The 20,890-nt window shown below is 42.0% G+C and overlaps 1 protein-coding gene and 1 long non-coding RNA gene across 3 annotated transcripts in view; one reads left to right on the top strand and one right to left on the bottom strand.

The window, feature by feature from the left end:
- Positions 1-1,205, top strand: part of tut4 (terminal uridylyl transferase 4) — an 11,306-nt gene extending 10,101 nt beyond the window's left edge. For both annotated transcript variants that reach the window (XM_017434310.3, XM_017434309.3), the window contains exons 29-30: positions 485-655; positions 732-1,205. In XM_017434310.3, the coding sequence (XP_017289799.1) occupies positions 485-655; positions 732-820 (260 nt within the window). In that variant the 3' untranslated portion in view covers positions 821-1,205. The remainder of the gene's footprint in view (positions 1-484; positions 656-731) is intronic.
- Positions 1,206-11,701: 10,496 nt separating this feature from the next.
- Positions 11,702-19,065, bottom strand: LOC112451289. Its single transcript, XR_003040086.2, has 3 exons — positions 18,983-19,065; positions 11,879-12,308; positions 11,702-11,802 (listed from the first exon to the last, which is right to left on the bottom strand). It is a non-coding gene; the product is annotated as an uncharacterized LOC112451289 (long non-coding RNA).
- Positions 19,066-20,890: the final 1,825 nt, after the last annotated feature.

Here is a 20,890-nt window from a genome sequence, read left to right as displayed (position 1 = left end):
CCTTTACATACAGATAACTTTTTTATGTGGGCCAAAATGAATGACTGAATGAATGAATGAATTCCAAGACGACCGATTAATCGATTAATCGAGAAAATAATCGCCCGATTAATCGATTATTGAAATTATCGTTAGTTGCAGCCCTAATTCTGAGTCAGCGGCTCCACAGCAAACATCTTTTATTTGATCCGATCGGCTACTGCAGGAGACGGCTGCTGCGACTTTTCCTTTTTGTAACTTTTTAAAATATTCAACTTTTTTTCACCATAGAAGGGCATTCAGATCCGTCCGGTTCTCTGAAATCTGCTTCAGAAAACCGGCTGCAGTTTTGCCTCCTTGTGACAGTTTCAGCTTTCAGCCAGCCTTTTGCTACTTTTGAATGTTTTCTAACACGATCAGCAGCTGTTTCGGCTCGTGTTGGGCTGACGGAGAGAGGAATGTGTGCCCTGAGCTCTGAAGTAATTTTCACATTCTGGTTCCACAGAGTCCGGCCACCAGGCCCAGTTTGAAGCTCTGAGCCAAGCCTCGCGGTTATGGGAGCACAATAAACCCCCCCAGTACAGCCTGTCCCCATCCTGGCCCTACCGGATGCCCCAGAACTTCATCCAGCAGGGCAACGGAGACTTCCAGCCGGGCAAGACCTTCGTGGCCCAAGGTCAGACAGGAGAAGCTGGTTTCTGCAGCAGTTCTCTCTGACAGCGTCCTGATGCTTGTGTTCTCTCATTTAACAGGTTCTGTGATGCACCCGAACCCGAACTTCCCTCTGGTCCCTCACGTCCGGCATCCCGTCAACCTAAATTTCATCCAACAGAAGAAATAATCTCTCTTTTTTAATTTGCTTTCCGGTCAGTAATACAACAAAATTATGTACTCTTTGCATCACTAGACCTTGAGAAAAAAATCTTTTTAATGAATTTTATCATTCTTGTACAGTTTTGAGTTTATTTTATCTTCATTTTTGGTCTCATTACATTGATTTGTGATACAAATGTCAAATATTTTAATACCCCTGTTTTTGAGGGGGTCCAAAAAGGGTTTTTTATTTTCTGTGTAAAGTAAGAAGAAAAATGTAAACCTTTATTTTTATTAGCTGTATTCATGCTTTGCTCGCTGACAGATGAAGGCTTTGAATAGATGTTTGTTTTAAAAACAATCTAACGTGTCGCCCCAAGTCCAGCATGTAGTTCCAAAAAAGGAGATAGCAAGAAAAAAGGAAAAAAAAAATCGTAAATCCTAAAAAAAACAAACAAAAAAAATCAATAAAGTAAACGAAAACAACTTGGTTGTGGTTGCAGATTACTTTTCTTGCTCGATGCAGAGTTGTTTTCTGAAAGTAGGTTGAGAAACAAGTCGAAGCAGTTTTCAGGATTTTCGGAGGGGCTGACCGCAGGACCTGGAGGGAACACCAGGGGGTGCTGTCAGAGACCTGGAGCCCATCAGAACCAGCGCAGGCACCAGAAGTCCAGCAGAACCTCAGCTGAGTCCGTCTGCCTGATCTGAGACGGAAGATTTATCTGCAAACACCAGCAGAGGTGAAACCAAACCTTTCTGTCGACTGGAAACATTTGGGTTTGACGTTTACAGATGAGACGAGAGCTTTTATTTCCAGGTGTTTTACATCTGGATTGAACACACAATTTAGAAGGCAGCATTATTTGTAATAAAAGTTTTGGATCACGTGGCTGACAGGTGTGTCCTCTGCCTGTTCGGACTGCATTTATCGTATGTAGAGGCCGACCGTTTGGAACGTCGGGAAGAAGAAAGGAACCAGGAATGTTCTTTAACAGACGTCCGACAGGAAGTCAGAGGAAAACATCAGCAGCAGATGACGGAAGTGTTGAGAGAGCTTCGAAGAAAAACTCCTAAAACAGCAGTTAGTAACCTCATCGGCAGCCTCCAGAGGGCCGTTCATAAGAAAGAAGGTGGTGATGATTTATAGGTTAAATAATAAGATTTATGACCCGGTCCTTTTTGGACACAACAGGATGGTGAGTGTTTCACTCAGCAGTGATGAGATTTCTTTCGATCTGTTCTTGCTGTCTTTGCTATTTTGATTTTACTATTAAAATAAAAACAGATAAGGTATTAATCCTCTCTCGTTCCTCTCCACGTGCCAGGAGAGGATCCTCCGGCTGAAGTTAACTTTAATTCTGTAATTTTTTTAATTAGAAATACTCCTCTAATTAAATGTAGAGGAGTGATAAGGAAGCGGTGCTGATGAGGGGTGTGAGTGGAGACAGAAAGCCTAATTAGATGAAATACCTGAAGGAGAAATCTGACTCAATAAGTTTAATCTTTTCACAGCTTCTCTGAGTCCGGCTCACAGGAGATCACCTTCTCCCCATTTGATTTGCAGGAAATTAAGTTATTAAATGCTCCTAATAGCCGTGGAAATGACCGCTCATTCTTCTTGGTGTTGTCAGTCGCTACACGTCACAGACCGCCCCCCACCCCCACCGCCGCCCCGTTAAATGTCCCGCTGCAGCTGAAGTGTGAAAGTCAAACACAGAGCGCAGCGAGGAATCTGCTGAATTCAAACCCAGAATCCTCAGAAGGTTCAGGACCAGCCAGGGACCACCTCTGCTGCTCTGGATCATCCAGGTCTGTTAGCACAACGCCAGGGCGGAAAGACATCAACAGTGACCTCAAAGGAGCAACTGCGGCTTCCCATCAATCAATTTGGGAAGGGTCAAAGGTCATTGGAGTCCATCATCCCACAAAATCCCAAGAGCTCCATCTCAGCCTCTTCAGGCCTCAGTTAGCAGGTTAAAGGTCATGACAGGAGAAGCTCACAGCATGAAGATGATGAGGAAAATGAGAGACAGCTGTCTTTAGGCAAAGACTACAGGACAGCTTTATGTTTACCTTAATAGCTTGGACAAGAACCAACCAGAACTCTGAATCCGGGTCGTGGATGTGTCTTCAAGCAGGACGGGGAAGCTCCTGTGATGATCTGGGCTCAGATCGGTTCTCTGATGGCGGCGGTTTTACAGCGGCGTCCTGTTTTCACTCGTTTTGTTCTCAGATGATCGTTCTGCACGAAGGCCCGAATCGATCGGCGGCCCCATTACAGAGGGGCGACAGTTGCGAAGGTGACAGAATCCCAACGCTCTCCTCTCCTCTGGAATAATTCTTTTACCAAGGCTCTAATCGGGTTTGTCTTGGACCGATAATGGATGTCCGGGCTATCTAAACATGCACCCAAAAGCCAGCTCAGATAAGACGGACAAATTACAGGAGGACAAAAGAACACTGAGTAAAGAGAGGAGATCTGAAACGGCTGGGGTGTCTTATATATTTGCACCCATTTTCTATTTTAAAAAGAGCACAAATGGAGTTAATTTGATTGATAAATTAGTTTGTCTTTAACCCTCACCTGTGTTAGGTTAAACAGGGAGGTGGAACATGGCGGTGCGGAGGGACACATTGATCAGTGTCAGGGTTTCCTGTAGCACTCGCAGCTATCCATCACCTCTCTGTCCTCTTTCTCAGGTGGCAGTGTCATTTACCATTTTTACAAATGCTTTCTGTTCCACACATCTGCACAGGAAACAGGTGAGCAGTCGTGTCCTTCAGGAGCCGGAGGACGAAACCATCTGCAGCCGCAGCGTCGGGTTTTACAGAAATAAAACTTAGGGGCAGGTTTTACTGTTCGCTGAGTGCAGAGAGAAGGGACATGGATGATTTACTCCATTCTCTCACTGAAACATGGACTGCAGCTCCCAGCAGGGAAAAACTGGAAGCTCTCTGACCTTTTTGTCATCCGATCAGCAGCATCTGAAACTGTTACGTCCTGCGGGGAGATGAAGAGGGGGAGATCTGCCAGGAAGCACGCAGATGAAAATTCTGCAAATGCATAATGACCCAACGGCAGGCAGGTTGAACTCAAGACACTTCTTCTGTCACGTCTACTTTATTTTAGGTCACATGCGTTCATCCGTGCATTTCCAAAAGGACAAAAACATGGAAATGTTTCTTTTCACAAACCTTAAAAGCTGGACACCGATGAAGCGATGAAGCAGGCGAGTGTTCAGCGTTGTTGGATTTTTAACAAAGAAAATCTCCCCTTTTGATTGCCATTATCACTAAGAGACCCCTAAACTTCAGAGAGACATTAGATCTGTTTAAAATCAGCTACAGTTCTGCAGCTCAGTGCCTTCCTCTTTACCCAACACCTCACCCTAACTCTTTGGAAACCATCTGTTGTCAGAGATACTGAAGTCTAAAAATGAGCGACTCTTATTTTGGTTCCACAGTTAGACCCAAATCCTCACCTCACAATCAGATGTTCAGGTCAGGGGTCTGCAACCTGCAGCTCTGGAGCCACACGCGTCTCTTTAGCTACTCTGCAAGAACCTGACAAGAACCTTTTTTATACTCTTTATTTAACTTTTTTCATTATTACAATGAAACATACAACACACAGAACTTGGGGCACTGATTCATAGTTAAATAGGAAGGAAAAAAAAAACATTACAAGATGTTACACATAGATATGCTTCCTTGCTCTTGAATGTCAGCCATTTAGACCAGGGTTTGCTGTAAGAATGTCCTTTTATATGTAAAAGATATGTCAGTTTTTCCATAGAGTGAATCTCCTCCATGACTTCCCGCCAATGGTCCAGCTGGGGAGGGAGTTTCTTTAGCCAAGACCGTGTATTAGCTTTTTTGCTTGCAATTGATAAAGATATTCATCTTCTTTTTGAAACACTTCTCCACATATCAGCCCCAGCAGAACAATTCTGGGGACTTTGGAGATGGCATACCCCAAAATTATCCCGGTAGTCTGACAGATCCCATCCCAGTAAGGTGACAACTTTGGGCAGGACCAAAATACATGAGAGTGATTGATGTCCTGATGGCCACATTGTCTCCAACATTGCTGTTCTTTTCTTCTCTGTCTACTCATAATTTGAGGTGTAATAAAGTATATAATTAAGCACTTCCATCTGAATTCCTTCCATCTTTTAGAACTGGTAGATGTCTGTTATGTCACACAAATTGAAAGCCAATCACCTTCTATAATTTTTACTCCCAATTCCCTTTCCCATTTTGACTTAATAGTCAAGGTGTTATTTCCATTATGTTTCTGCAACCCCTTATATAGTTTGGAAACGGTTTTACATGGGAGGTGAGTATAGGCATGTGTAAAAATTTGCACAATAGTATTATCTTCTGGAACTTTTATACCAACTTTTATTTTGGTATTGTAGAAATGTCAACCTGAAAGTATTTAAATAAGTCTCTGTTCTCAAGATTATAATCCCTTTTCAGTTGCTCAAACGTTTTAAAGGTGTTACCTTCTACAAACTGGCACAAAGCTACAAGTCCTCCATCTTTCCAGCCTAAAAAGGAAGAATCCCAAAGTTTAAATTACAGGAGGGCCACATCAGGAGTCCAGTGACATCTGCCAATTTGTACTTGTCAACTACTTCTTTCCAGATTACCAACGTGTCTTTAACTATACGATTCCCACTTTGGTCCGAAACTATTTTACCTCCCAAGCGTGTTTGGGGTTGGACCCCACCCTGCCTAAGTTCAATCTGTTTCCAGCCAGTCTCCATTTCCGGGGAGCACCAGCAGACCATAAATCTCATTTGAGATGTGTATTCCCTCAAATTTGGAAGGGCCAGACCCCCCTGATCTCTATTAATTTGGAGTGTTTTAAATTTTATTCTTGGTCTGGTCCCGGACCAAATAAATCTTGAGATCAGCCTATTCCAGGTATGGAACTGTGTGCTAGATATTCTAATAGGCAATGACATGCAAAGATATAAAAATCGAGGAAGCAGATTCATGCTCACTATTTCCATTCTAGCTGTGAAATCCAACAGTAACCTTGCCCAGGCTGTCAAATCTTTTTGTATGGTTTCAGTAAGATTACCAAAGTTCAAACTAAATATCTCATTCAAATCTCTGGAAATAAATACTCCTAGGTATTTTAGCTTCTTGGCATCCCACTTAAGTCCATAGGTCTTTCTTATAAGTTTACTAGGGGAGTAGTTAATTGTCAGAACTTGTGTTTTTGTGATGTTTAGACTGTAGCCCGACAGTTCACCAAACTCAGTTAGAGCTGACATAAATTTGGGGAGCGTTATATTTGGATTTTGGAGGTATGTGATTATGTCATCTGCAAAGAGGCCAATTTTGTGTTCTATATTTGCAAAACTAACACCCTTTATCCCATCATTCTCTCTAATAGCCTGTGCCAAGGGTTCAATGAATATTGCAAAAAGCGTTGGGCTTAGACAACATCCCTGGCGGGTTCCTCTGTGTGGTTGGAAGCTATTTGTTAGGTGCCCATTGATTTTTACCGTGGCCCGTGGTTTATCATAAAGTGACCGCAAACAACTAATAAACTGATTATTAAAGCCCAGATGCTCTAGTACCTTGTATAGAAAAGTCCAGTTAACCCGGTCAAAAGCTTTTTCTGCGTCTAGGCTAACTAATGCGACACTGAGACCCTGCTTTTTGGCACGAGCTAATATATGTAATATTCGTCTTATGCTGTCATGAGTTTGTCGGCCTCTGATGAATTCCATCTGGTCTTCGTGTATTAGTTCTAACAAGTAATACTCCATTCTCCGAGAGATTATTGATGTAAAAATTTTATAATCAACATTCAGAATTGAGATTGGGCGATATGATTCGCAGTATTCAATATTTTTCCCTTCTTTAGGGAGGACAGATATTACAGCTTCTCTCCAAGATGGTGGAATCACAGCTCTGCTCAGTGTCCAGTTAAAGGACTCGAGCAGAACCGGGGAAAGCTCCTCCCTGAACATCTTGTACCATTCATTTGGGAACCCATCACTACCTGGGCACTTATTACTTTTTAAAAGTCCAATAACTGTATCCAATTCTTTCTGGGTAATGGGAGCAGATAGAGCTTCGTTTTGGGTTAATCCAAGCGAAGGTAAGTCCACAGCTGCCAAATAATCAAAAATAGCAGTTATGTTAACTGTTCCTGGAGCAGAGTATAGTGTTTTAAAGTAATTCTCAAAGGTATTATGTATTTTATCCGTGTCATAGGTTAAATTACCAGTTGAGGATTCTCTAATTTTAGTAATCGAATGCTTCAGTTGGTGTTTACGAAGTTGTCTAGCTAAGATTTGTGTAGCTTTTGGGCCTGATTCATAAAATGTTTGTTTGGAGAATTGAATTTTTTCCTCTAGTATCATATCATTTATATTGCTTTTAGTTTTCATTATTTGTTCTGATAATTCTCCATTGTTAGTCATTTGCTGTTTTAATTCTAATCTCCTCAATGTGTTTTCCAATTCCTCATATTTTAACCGCTTTACTTTTTTAAGATAAGCAGTTTTAGAAATTAGTCTCCCTCTCATTACTGCCTTGACCGTGTCCCAAACTAAGATGGGATTTACCTGCCCATTATTATTGTCTTTTACACATTCTGTTATTTCTTTTCTAATCTCTTTTGTTGTGGTTTCATTATTAAGGATACCTATATTTAAGTGCCATAATGTTGTTTTAGGCCTATTAGACAAACTGATGGACAAATAGATAATGTTATGGTCCGAAATATCAGATGTTCCAATTAAACATTCCTTCACTTTAGATCTATCGATGGTGTTCATCAGGAACAGGTCGATCCTGGAGTGGACTTGTGTGTAGAAGAGTAATGAGTAAATTATTTTTCTTTAATAAGGAGATCCCTCCAGACGTCAAACATGCCCATCTCCCTGATCAGGATATTTAGATCTTTTGACCTACCAGTTTTTTGTTTCTTATAGCTTGTTGTATCTAGTGCATAGTTAGGGATTGTGTTCCAATCTCCAACGCAAACAAGAACACCTTCACTAAATGAGATAATGGTGTCAAATACCGTTTTAAAGAAAGTTCTGTCGCTCTCTGGTGGTACATATATATTAACAATCGTGACAACAACATTATCAATCCTCCCCTTTATAATAACAAATCTGCCCTCTTTGTCGCCCTTCTCAGATATCTATTCTGCCAGCCCAGCAGCTCCCGAAGACTCGACTCCGTCAGCTATCGCTGGTTCCTCCACTTGGATTCCGCATCTCTTCAGCTCGTTGTAGGCTTCCCGAGCACTGGAATATGTGCGGGTTCCTGATTCCCAGTGGATCCTTATGTTGGTAAACGGTGTTTGAAAGCGTACACCTTTTACCTTGAGCACTTTCTTAATAGCGATATATTCTCTGCGCTTCTTCACTATCTCAGGTGCATAATCGTGGTTAAGTGAATATTTGAAGATCCCACCTGGATCTTGCCTTTTTTCCATACTTCTCTTAAGATCTTTTCTTTTGTGGAAAATTCCAGAAAGTTGACAATAATAGCCCTCGGTGGTGAGTCGGGTGGGGGTTTACTTGCCAGAGTGCGATGTGCGCGCTGTATTTTCAATTCAAGGTACCTCCGGTATTTGTAGCTGTATTTGAAGCTGTGTGGTGGAGTTCCCCTCCTGACCTTCTGGCACCCCAAAGACACATACATTGTTTCTTCTGGAACGGGACTCTAAATCAAGCACTTTAAGCTGTGTTTTCCTCTGTTGCTCGATGCAGAAGCACAGCGCCTCGGTTGCCTCCTTTGCCCAGTTCTCCACTTGATGAACACGGGCCTCCGCCTCGTCAACCCGCTCCGCCAAGCCCTGTACATCAGTGGCAATACTGTCCAGCTTACCGTTAATCTCACATCCCAGATGGTCGATGTTCTGTTGTAGCTTTGCATTATCCCCCTTCAAGACAGTCTTCAAATCGTCAATAGCCTTAAGTATTCCTTCTGAGTCCATGTTCGTTCCAGAGCTCTCAGCTCCCGCACCAGCCACGTTGTTGTTAGCTTGATTCAAGCGCGTGTTAGCTGTAGTGACCGGGGCACCTTTATCCTGAGTTTTGGGCATCTTTATTGATTTTTTTATGGCTCGATGTGTTTCTCCTCCCGTTCATAAGTTATTTTGTTGAAACAGTAAGCTTATTAACAAGTTTTGAACGGGAGTTTTTGATATTAAGGTGGGAGAGAGGCTCTGACACAACCGTCTACTCCTTTTGCTTCCGGAAGGCGTTTTTTTTGTTTCAAATTCACAGACAAAATGAACAAGTACACGACTTTCTGCAGAAGAATGACACTAATGCAACATTAGGCTGTCTGTGTGAACAGAAATCAATGCTTTCCTTACATTTCTGGGCCAGAATGAGACAAATATGACTAAAGTTTTCACTGGAACGTGTTTAAAATTCAGTGGTTAGTTAGTTTGTTTCCAGCTTTGTTTTATTTCTGGCATACAGTGAAGTCATTCCCCAAATTCACCAGATAATTCCCATTTTGCAATATATTTAAGGCAGCAAATAGATGAAAATGCTTGGTTTCTTTTGGTGCTTTATTTATCTCTGAGTTGGTTATTTAAATGTGTTATGTATTCACAAAATATGGGAAAGACTCCAATAATTCTGCATAGTTTTAAACAAACAAACAAAAGATTTCGAACACCAAAATGACTTTCTGTGCATTTTTTAATGCAAAAGTAATGAAGTTTGTTCCCTTTAAGCACTAATAAAAATGCAGCGGTGACATCAGTCTGCGGGGTTAAAGATGTGCAGCCTGGGAGGACAATTTGCTGCTGTTTCCAACATCTCTGTTGTCATGAACTGTATTATCTGTTAAGCCGAATGCCTTATCGGAGCCGGGTTGCTTCATGGTGTGCGGCGGCCTTTTCAGGCAAAAAGCAGGTCACTTTGAAAGCTGCGGGCCCTCCGTGTCCACTGCAGAGGGGTCAGGAAAAAGCAATTTGCATTTTAACACGAGGGGAAGATTGTGAGCTGAGTCGCTGCTGCCAGAGCTCCCCGAAGGGCGGAGCGGAGCCCTCCCATCACGTTTGACACCTTCATAATGGAAAGACATGACCGCGCTGCAGGCTGACGACCAAAAAAGCTGGATTTATGATCCTCGGATACATTAAACTTTATCGTTTACTGTTGTGTCTTTGTTAGTAGTCAGGGTGACCCAGAGTCTGGTTAAAATATCAGAAAGTTAAACACGTTATATCACTTTACGACTGCAAAAAAAACCTTTTTTCCTTTCTTGTTTTTATGAGACTGAGACCGAGCTTTCTAGCTCCTGAAAGCCTTGATAGTCTTGAGGTTTCCTTGGACCCAGAACAGAACCGAACCTCCTCCATGTCCCCCTGTAGGTTCAGGGTTCTGGTCTTTGGTTCTGGTTTGGGTCTGTAGACACAGAGCTGATGGGACTTGTTGCCTAAAAGCTCCAGTTTTGTCTCATCTGTCCAAAGGACATTCTCCCAGAAGCTTTATGATCTGGTGTCCTCCTTGGTCGTCTTCCATTAAGTCCACTTTGTCGCAAACAGACCAATGGTGCGATGACCTTTGACCTTGGAGTTCACCTCTGATCTCTTTGGTTGCCGTTCGTATTATCCGTCTCCTCAGTTTGTCATCAGTTGTCCTCTTGTGGACACGTCCAGGGAGGTTGTCTCCAGTCCTGTGGACCTGAACCTTATTATCTCAGGAACATCTAGCTGCTTGGAGACATTTAACCTGCTGTCAATCATTGTCTTTCTGAGCTCCTGAGACAACTCTGTCCTCAGCTTCCTGTCCCCCAGGTTCAGTGTGGTACACACCATGATACCAAACACCCCTGTGACTACTTGGTTACAAGACTGAAGACACCTGTCGTCGAATTATTTACAATCTTTTCTCGGGGGACCATCCTTTTTGTCAAAGCCAGTTTCATTCCTTTTTTTATAATTCTAACAAAAGGGTAGAAAAATGTATCCACATCTGTAGCTGCTAAAAGGACACCTCTCCAGTCTGGATTTGATTAATCTCCAAATCAATCAATTAGCTCCTTCTGGCCTCTCGGCTCAGAAGAGAAAAGGGCCTGGAGGGGATTATTTATCCGCTGTCAGGACAGTTGTCAGACGACGGGACGGCACACGTGTGTACTCTGTCGGTTTGTCAGAGATGCAGCCTGGGTAAAAAGGTTAATAAGGACATCTCTTTGCTGAAGAGATGGCACCGTCACTTCGGCTGCCTGCGAGCCTCGAACAGGTTTCTGCCACACGCAGCGGAGGAATATTTTAGAATATTAATCGCACACTTAGTATGCTGTTGTCATATGGCTTTTATTAGTATTCCATCAACTCAATGAGGCGCGAAAGGGCCAGATGCTGCGTCCTCATCCATCCTACATACCTTCATGTCTTTTGTCAGTTATTAGTGCAGGGAGTGTCAGTCTGCTCATCACCTCAGCGATCTGATGTCATGTATTTATTAATTGGACCAGTGAGTTTGAAAATGGATTAATAACACCGTGATCTAAAGAGGAAGAGCAGTGACGGGTTTACACCTCCTGCTTGTAGCACCGTTAGATTGTTGATCTTCATTAATTAGTTTCAACAATTTGAGTGTCTTCCACCTTTTCTCTTTCTAAGGTTCCTGTTCTACAAAACCAGCAAAAGAAAAGGCAAATATATTAAAACCCCAATTTCAAAAAAGTTGTGATGTGTTGAATGTAAATAAAAAAATCTCAAAAACTCATATTTTATTCCCAGTGGAACGCAGTAAACATATCAGATGTAGAATATGTTGTAGATATGCCATCAAATTCCAATAATTTTGAATTTGATGGCAGCAACACATCTGTAAAAAGTTGAGCCAGAGGAAACAAAATGAATAATAAACAGCTGGAGGTGACAAGAGTCGGATAGCGGACCCGAAATTTCAGCCCAAACACAGTAGTTGACAGTTAACTTGTCTTTATTGAACAGCGAGGAGAATGCTAAGCGTAGCAGGAAGGCCTCTGATCGCCGCACTGAGAAGAGACAAGATGGTTTTGTTATCCTCACGTTAACCAGGAAGTAACCACAGACTGAGGAGGTTACACTGACCTGGATGATGGTGTGGGGAGAACCGAGACACGATCCTCGCAGGGTAGCGGCAGAACGAAGTCCAGGAACGGATGTGTGAACTAGCGTCACCGAAAGGTAGGCCGCGGGAGCAGAACGTAACTCTTGGTCAGACGGGCGGGGGTCGAAGCCGGGAGATCCAGAGTCAAGCAACGGTACCAGTGGGGCAGGCGAGAAATCCAAATCCAGGTCACAGGCAGGGGTCGATGTCCAGAAATCCGAAAACCAGCAAGTATCCGACAGGGGCAAGGCGTGGGGAAAAATCCAAAAGGCAAGAGCAGGGTCGAGGCACAAGAAGTCAGTCCGTGAACGCTGGAGAATTACTTGCTGTTGGGCTTTCATAATCTGGCACTGAGGAGAGTCGAGATGGAGAATATATAGGACCCAGCCCAGGTGTAGGGGAGGTAATTAACTGAGGACACAGGTGACGAGAATGATGATGATTAGCAAGAGGCATGGCATGGCAAAACACAGGCAAGATTATCACAGGAGGAGCATTTTATACCTAATTAGGTTAATTATCGGCAGGTCGGTAAGAGGACAGTTTGAGGCTGAATCTGTCAGAAGTAAAGATGAGAGAAAATGTCATCTTAAAAATGTGGAATGATTACAGAATAGCATTACTCTGTGTCTCCTCTGGACCAAAGCTCTTTTTAAATGGACTGAGGCAAAGAGGAGAACTGTTCTGAGATCAGACGGGTCCAAACCATCCAGCCTGTGATCAAAGCCTGCCTCTCTGATGGTATGGGGGTGCATTACTGTCTCTGGCATGGGCAGCTTACACATCTGGAAGGAAGTTAAATCACTCTAAAGTTTTAAAATGAAATTAAAAAGATTAAACCCAACAAAATAAAACAGAAGAAGACAAGAATAACTGTGATTTTAATTAAATCTCTCGTCATTTATTTACGGAAAGCACAACTTTATAAGTGACTGTAGGACGACTGAAAGCGCATTTTGTTTCTGGTGATGTTAAAGCTGTGGGTATCAGATCGAAGCGTCGGTTATGACGGTATTCTATTCTTTCAGGAAGGATGAAGAGTCATTTGATGCTGACAGCGTTGAAGGAGAAACTGAGGCGCTGTGTTTCCTGCCTGGCATCCTGCCACCAGCTCCCAGCTCGGGAGAGCAGTAAAAGAGAGTTATAATGTTATTGAATACTTCCACTTGTGTGCTTCACTGACTCTCACCTCCAACGTTGCCATAAAAGTCACTTCCCTCGAGGTAAATCACCAAGCGTCGGGTTGCAGGACTGAACTAAACTTTGTGAATGAATGCCTCGATTACTAAAGAACATCAATCTCACAACTTTGAGAACAAAAAAGTCATGAGTGAAACAAAAAACCCAGAAACAGGCAGTTAGTCAGTGAAACTCAGGATAATAAGATCTTCCTCCTTTACCAAGATAATAAACGATTTCTACTTAATATAATCTTATTTGCACTAAATATATTATGGAGTTTTACAGCTTTGATTAAAAAAAATAGTAAAACTAGACTGAGCTTGGCGTCTCTAACTTTAATTAGGTGACTTAAAGTGTCATTTCCTGCAGCAACAAGACAAATAAAGATAATTATCAGTGGCTGAACCTTTAATCTGTTGCTGATGTCTCTGTTTTTATTGCCATTTTATGTAAAGTTTTCAGAATTAGGCTTGCAGATGGCAAAGATTTCACATAAACATTGCATAAAAAGTATGGGAATTTGTATTCGGTTGATTCTTTCTTTATTGCTTCTTAGCAGTAAATCTTCTACCTGTTTATTTCCCCTTTTTTTAACAGACACATACGCAGCGTGACAATAATGTTCCTGTTTGTTGTAGTTTAGTTTGGAGTCTGTGCAGCTGCTGGTTGTGGGATCAGTTCTTCGTCTCCAGCAGGTCTGCAGAGGAGGAAAAATTGAAACCACGACCTTTGAACAACATTTAGGACCTTGTCAGAGTAAGTTAGGGCTCTGCCTGACTCTGACGGTCTGCTCCATCACTCCTAATATTGTCCCTCTAACTCACAGCTGCCGCCACATCGAACAAAAGGAGATGTAGAGACAAGATAGCAGCTCAGAGTGAAAGAGAAATGCATCGCTACTGACTTTGTCCTCTTTTCTTTAAGTAATTGTTATATATTTGGCTTTTAGCAAAGATTTACGAATACAACACGACCTACAAAACTTCAGTGCTTACCTTCAGCTCAGATATAAGTTTCCTATATTATTTATTTTTTATAAACAGAGCCATTAAATGGTGTGATGTTGCTACTGTCATGACAAAAATCAGTTGACCAAAATGTCTGTTGGTTTAGTAGATTAATCTATTCATGACTGAATAACTGGAGCGAATTTTATTGTCAAGCTGCTGTTTTAAGATTATGACGCTTACAATCACAGAAAGTCCAAAACAGGTTCTAAAATGATTCTAATTTAACCCCAAGTCATCATCGAGTCATCATTTATTAAACAGAAACAAAAAGTTAAAGCTGTGAGTGAAAAACTGGTTCCAGCATCAGAGGGACCACCTCAAGAAATGCAGCAGGTTCTGCTGCTCTGGAGCTACAGGTGTGCGTTAGCACAACGCCAGAGTGGAAAGAGATCAGCAATGACCTCATAGAATCAATCTGGGAAGGGTCAAAGGTAATTTCCAAACTATCTGGAGTTCATTGTTCTGCAGAGAGAAACATTATTCACAAGAGGAAAAATTTAAGACAGCTGCTGATCTTCCCAGGAGTGGTAGCAAGTTCACCCCGAAGGTCAGACCATGCAGTGCTCAGAGAAATGAGCTCCATCTCAGACTCTACAGGCCTCAGTTATCAGGTTAAAGGTCAAAGGTTAAAGCCTCTTCTCTATAAAACCAACATGGCAGCTCGACTTATGTTCATCTGAAGGAACCACAAGACTTCTGGAGCAGAACCAGACCAGAGGACAGATGTTTACCCAGAATGCACTGCAGCAAACAGCTCCTCCCAGCTGTCAGCACGGTGGAGGAGGGCTGATGGTTTGGGCTGATTCTGGAGTCAGATGTGAGGCCATCTGTCCGACAGCTGAAGCTTGGACCAAACACAGCAGCTAATCTACAACAGAACGGTCCAGTCAGAGTCCAGAACCTCAGAGAGCTGAGCAGAAACCAATGAGCTGAAGCAACGCTGGAAAGAAGAGTGGGCCACAACTCCTCCATGAGAGACAAACAGGAAACCACTGAGAGTTCTGCTGCTGGAGGAGGTTCTACAACCCATGTTCTGTTTAATAAATAATGACTCAGTGGAACCTGTTATGAGTTTTTGGACATTTTCGGTCAGATCTGAATAAATTTAGAACCTGATAAAGACCAGAACAGGTTTGATACGTAGAACCCTAAAGCTGAAACACAGAACACCTTCTTTCTCCTGTGGTTGTGGAAATTTCTCAGCCACTGCTGCGGTTCTTCAGTTCCATATTGGTTCTGATGGAAACTCTTAGCTAACATCCTGGTTTATAGCTCCACTAACCTCACAAACACACACATCACATTAAGATGCTAATGGATGTTGGGTGGATGATTGTCATTTATGGCTCTGGCTCCAACATGGAGGAGGAGATCCACATTTATTCCAGGACGTGAGGTCAGCGACAGTTTCCTACCGGTTATTTTCATCAGTGTCACTGTAATAAAATGAAACCAGCGAGACAGTTTGGAGTAAATCCACATTACGGAACATCGTTACTTTCCATACTGACGTCCTGCTCAGTGCACGCTCTCTGCTTCAGATTCAACAAACTGCACAACGACAAGAGCAGGAATTCATCTACATTTCCAAGATTTGTCCTTTTTCCATGTAGGCCCTACCCAGAATCTTACTGGAATTTATTACCTACATTATCTGATTGTGCATGAGGTAACTCAAAGCTGGAGCAGATTTACGGTCACTCCTCTGGTTGGGAACCTCAGCCTACACCCACAGTTACCCGTTCAGTCTTTCCTGTTCCCGGATCAGGGGAATCCCTCCTTGCCTGAGCGAGCCCCGGTTCTTCCAGCACAACGTTTGTGATAATTAAATTTCCCGAGAGAAGCTGCAAAAAAAAAAAAAAAGGCTATTCTTTTTGCAAGGTCGTCTGGGATGGAAAAACGCGGCAGAAACAAATGTGTTTCATCAGAGGAAAGGCAGGGAAATGGCCAATAAGGAAGCAGAAAATCCATTTCCCGGAGGTTTCCATTATCACACCAATAATGGGAACTCAAATGGGGAAAAATAATCACAAAATAAATCTCTGCAACAGGACTCCACTCTGAGGTATGAGGTGCTGATGGTATTGTGTCACTTCCTGTTTTGCCATCTTTTAATTTACTAGATCTATCTAACTTTTACACAGTTCTGCATTCTAGTACACAAACACCCCTGATATAGTTGTTTTCTACTCTTAGACTGAGACACCTTTTGTCTTTCAACACTTCTTGTTTTTTATCGTTGTATTTGAGACCATGCTAGTGTTAGGTTAGCATGGCCTCTGGTTCTTCTTCTGTTCTCTCTTGAGTGTCAGATGTTTAGCTATTCCTCTGCCTCCTTTAGCGACAACGGTATGAACAATGAACACAGTCTTATGGTAGCTTTGCAGAAGAGGCTGTCTGAATCCAACAGAGAGCAGCAACTAAGATCACTTGATAAAGTTGCTCCTCTGAAAAAGAAAGCGATCAGTCAGAGGAAGCTGTCTCCTTTGGTTTAATTCAGAGTTATGTTCTTTAAAACAGGGGTCTAGAAAGTTGGAAAGAAAATGGCGATCCACTGACATGGAATAATTATATTTAACCTGGAGAGATAGACTGCTAACATACAAAACAGCTCATCATAGCAAAGAAAAAGCACTGGGAAAGATATTCTCCTGTCCCAGACAGTGGGCAGAATATTCTATTACAGAAGCTTAAACATGATATTGGATTACAGGAACAGCTCTAAAATGGTTTGAATCATAAATATTTGATAGATTCCAGTTTGTTGATGTTAATAATGACATCAGAATTATTCATTGAGAACTCAGGGTTCAGTGCTTGGACCTATACTCTTTACTTTATATATGCTTCCATGTGCAGTGCCCTGACTTTTGTTTTGACTTGGTGCTATTTAAATAAACTGAATTAAATTCATCCATCTATCCACTTTCTTTACGTGCTTCCCTTTTGAATGACAATAATAGGTGCAGCCTGAAAAACAGCAGCCTGGTGTCATCATGCACAGGTTTTAGTATTAGTGAGTTTATTACCATCATAAACTCACTATTTGAGGTTTATTTGATTCATGACTTCACGTTTCAGCACCAGAAGCTGTTTGGGGATTTGCAGCGATGGCGGCTGGAGAACAGGAGTGACTCTGCTGAGCGACAGGCACCCTTGAAGTCCGGGCGAAGGAGAGAGCACGAGGGGAATTTGTGAATCTGCATCGATCCCGGCGATGTTACAGTCGGCTGAGACAAACACAGAGGTCAGTCTCTCTGAAGGCTTCAGCTGCAGCAGAGACAATTAATCAATTAATCTGCTTCAAACTATTAGAAAATCAGACCCTAAAATATCAGAACAGTGATTTATTTTTAAGGTTATTTACAGTTTACCAAAATAAGTTTGTATGAGGAGGAAATAATCAGGTAAAGATGAAACTCTGGTCTCTATTTTGAGTTATTAGGGTAACTGATTTTCTACATGATGTGGGGTTTACCAAAAACAGTTACTTTATATTTAGGCTGATTTTAGCAAAGTAAAAGCATTCTTCATCAGCAGGACAGAGGAACACGTTCATGAACACAGAGCTGCTCGTAGACTTCAGGCTCATGTCACAAATGGTGCTTGTCAAATTCATTTATTGCTTTTATTTTTTTTTCATTTGTTATATTGAGATTGTAATGCAACAGTGAAGTCCATTTTGTAAATTAATCTCCCTCTGAACGTGGGGTCTTTCTGTGATGCGATTAAAGCTGCTGCTGTGATCGGAGGATAAGGATCGCGGACTTAAATCCAGATTTTGTGTCACCTGTGGCTGTTCGGAGGCGACGTGCGCTCTCACGCAGATCCAAACAAACACATTCATCACGAACGTGCTGACAGATCAGATATCAAGATAGAAATGTGGCTTCAAATTGATTTATTTCTGCAAAAAGAGAAAAATGAATTAAGTCTGCCAGAGCTATCATTTCACCAGACATGTTAGTAGGATTTTATTTCTGCTTTTCCTTGACTTTATTACCTGTTTAACGAACTTTATTATAAGACAGTCTCTAAATATACATGTAGGGAGACATCCATGTATATTAGAAAACACTGATATCTCAGCATTAGAAGATAATGTTTATATAAATATTGAATTAGTTTAGACTTATTACCGCCTCCATTTCAAACAATAAAAGTATGTTGCTCTGTAGAACCATTTGTTTTCAAAAAGTCCAATTAAGGGGAAAAAAGAGGAGTTTTTTTTAAACACTGTTTTCCTGTTTTTTGGTTCCTCTGTTTTGTTTTACTGCTGCGTATTTTCTGCTATTTTTAACCATTTTTATTTCAGAACGTTCAGCTCGATCAGATATCACGTGCTACAACTTTAAGGTTTCATAACTTTTATTTTTATCGAAATATTTAACTTTATTTACAACTATTTACCCATAGAGATCCATGAAGATCTCTTCAGTTCATTCAAAACATTGTTCAGCTACTGGCTTCATTTTTGTCTCTCCTTTTAGCTTATATTTAGCTCATTTTAGCTGGCAGCTACTGTTTTGTTAATTTGAGCTTTTAGCTATGATTTTGGTAATCTTAGCTTCTGTTCTGCTTGTTTTATTTAACAGTTTAGGTTCAGCTTCTTCAATAAATTTACGGTTATGGTATTTGTTTAATTTTAACTTTAACTTTTTTTGTTCCTTTTAGCTCTCAGCTGCTGTTTTGCCTTTCAGCAGAGTCACTCTGGGTTTTAGGTTTTGCTCTTGGATTTGCAGATTTTGTTTCATAAAGAAGTTAAACCGTCTCTGTTTGTTTGACCTACAGTTTGAAGACGATGCTCTGCGGGTTTGATGGAGACATCCAAAATCCTCTGAGCCAATTTCATTTCTGTGGTGGAAAATCGATACGACCCAGTGTCCCATTTACCTGCAGGATAACCAGGAAGCAAAGATGAAGGAAGACCTCTTCCTCACTCGATTTACACAGATATCCTCCAGATGACTCGGTGAGTGGGAGCTGCCAGGCTGCTTTAAAAAACAAAAATAAAATTTTAAAGTCTAAACTGGTTGAAACAGAGAGCTGCAGATGAACCTCTGAGTGAGGCTGTAAATCTGTACAAGAACCAAAGGTTTGTAGTGCTCTGAAATATCAGAATTGTTTAAACTAATTGTGCAGTTAATCAGTCAGTGGTTAATGAGAGGAAAAGAGGAAAAAAAGGTTCAGAAGCAGACTTCAATCTGTTAATATAGACCACTTCACACCGACGTCACAGTAGGTTTATGTGCGGTCTGTCCGCCATGTTGGAGGACAACCTCCAGGGGATAAACACAGAGAGCGCTCGCTCCTCACCTGTGAGTGGGTTCTGCTTGAAAAACATCATTTATTATGTCAGGGATTTCCTCACACGTCTTCATAGGGGTCGACCCCAACTCTGAGCACACATTGAACAAGATTTCGGAATATTGCACAAAATGTTATTATTTCTAGAAAAAGGGTAAGATGTTTGTTTATCCTGGAGGGACTGGGAGTAGAGCCCCTGCTCCTCCCCATCCAGAGGAGCCAGCTGAGGTGGCTCGGGCATCTGGTTAGGATACCTCCTGGACGCCTCCTTAGGGAGGTGAGACCCCGGGGAAGACCCAGGACACGCTGGAGGGACTGTGTCTCTAACCCTAACCCCAACCCAAAAGAGCTGGAAGAGGAGAGAGATGTCTGGGTCTTCCTGCTCAGGCTGCTGCCCCCATGACCCAACTGTGTTGATAAAGGATGGATGGATGGATGGATGGATGGATGGATGGATGGATGGATGGATGGATGGATGGATGGATGGATGGATGGATGGATGGATGGTTCTTATTTCTTGGTGATTGTAATTTTCATCACTGGTCTGAACGGCAGCAGGAGTGCTCGTCCTTTAATTGAATCAAAGTTCTTCATCCCGTGTGACCGTCGTCTGTTTCTGTCATTTCATTACAAACATACAAACCCAGCAAAGTCACTGAAGTCTGAGACATTTTCCACAGGAAGTGCAATAAAAAAAAAAAACTAAAGGTTTCAGATCAGCACGAAGGAAGCTTTGTGCTGAAAGTGAACCCCCCTCCTGAGACTCAGCTCACCCAGAGGGGGGATTAGGATCCGACACCAGGCAGTGAGGGAGACAAACCCTGATGGTTTCAGGGAGAGAAAATGACTTTTCATCCAGGTTGACTGTGAGGATGAGAGGCGATGAGTGACACAAAGCTTCAGCGAGAGGGAGGGCTTCGTCTGGATCGGGTCAGGTCTGATTAAAGTCTGAGTCCAGCATGAGGGGTGATTTTCATCAGCAGCCAGATAAAAGCCAGAGCCCATCACAGGCGAGTGTCCTCAGCTGCCTGATTAACAGAGGAGGAGGAGCTGCTCCTCCATCCTCCTTTCTGTCCCTCCTTATCATTCAGACTCAGGAAGACTTTTATTTTGGAATTCACTCAGACTCAGAAGGATTTATTCCATTTGAGCCCAACCGCTCGGTGATGCTATCTTGTTCTTTTAGTCATGACTTATTAAATTATTTTCTACAATTTTTTTGTCCTTTAAGCTGCATCAGCACATTATATAAACCATTTCTGTGTAAAAGTCTTCAGCCAACCCTCGATTTTATACTTTTCTTCCAAGCAGCTGAACCTTCTTGTAATATCTCAGGAACCAGGGAACAAATTTTAATGAAACTCTCAGGAGATTTCAGCTAACATGTGGTGATGTCCAGCACATACTCTAAGCACAGCATTAGACTGGTTGTGATTGAGTGAGGTCTCATATGATGAAGGCAGAATCTCGCTGTTGGAGGACAGGGAGTCTCCC

Source organism: Kryptolebias marmoratus, linkage group LG18 (genome assembly GCF_001649575.2).
Source record: "Kryptolebias marmoratus isolate JLee-2015 linkage group LG18, ASM164957v2, whole genome shotgun sequence".
In the NCBI taxonomy this organism is placed as follows: Eukaryota; Metazoa; Chordata; class Actinopteri; order Cyprinodontiformes; family Rivulidae; genus Kryptolebias; species Kryptolebias marmoratus.
This window is presented reverse-complemented; position numbering and strand designations above follow the sequence as displayed.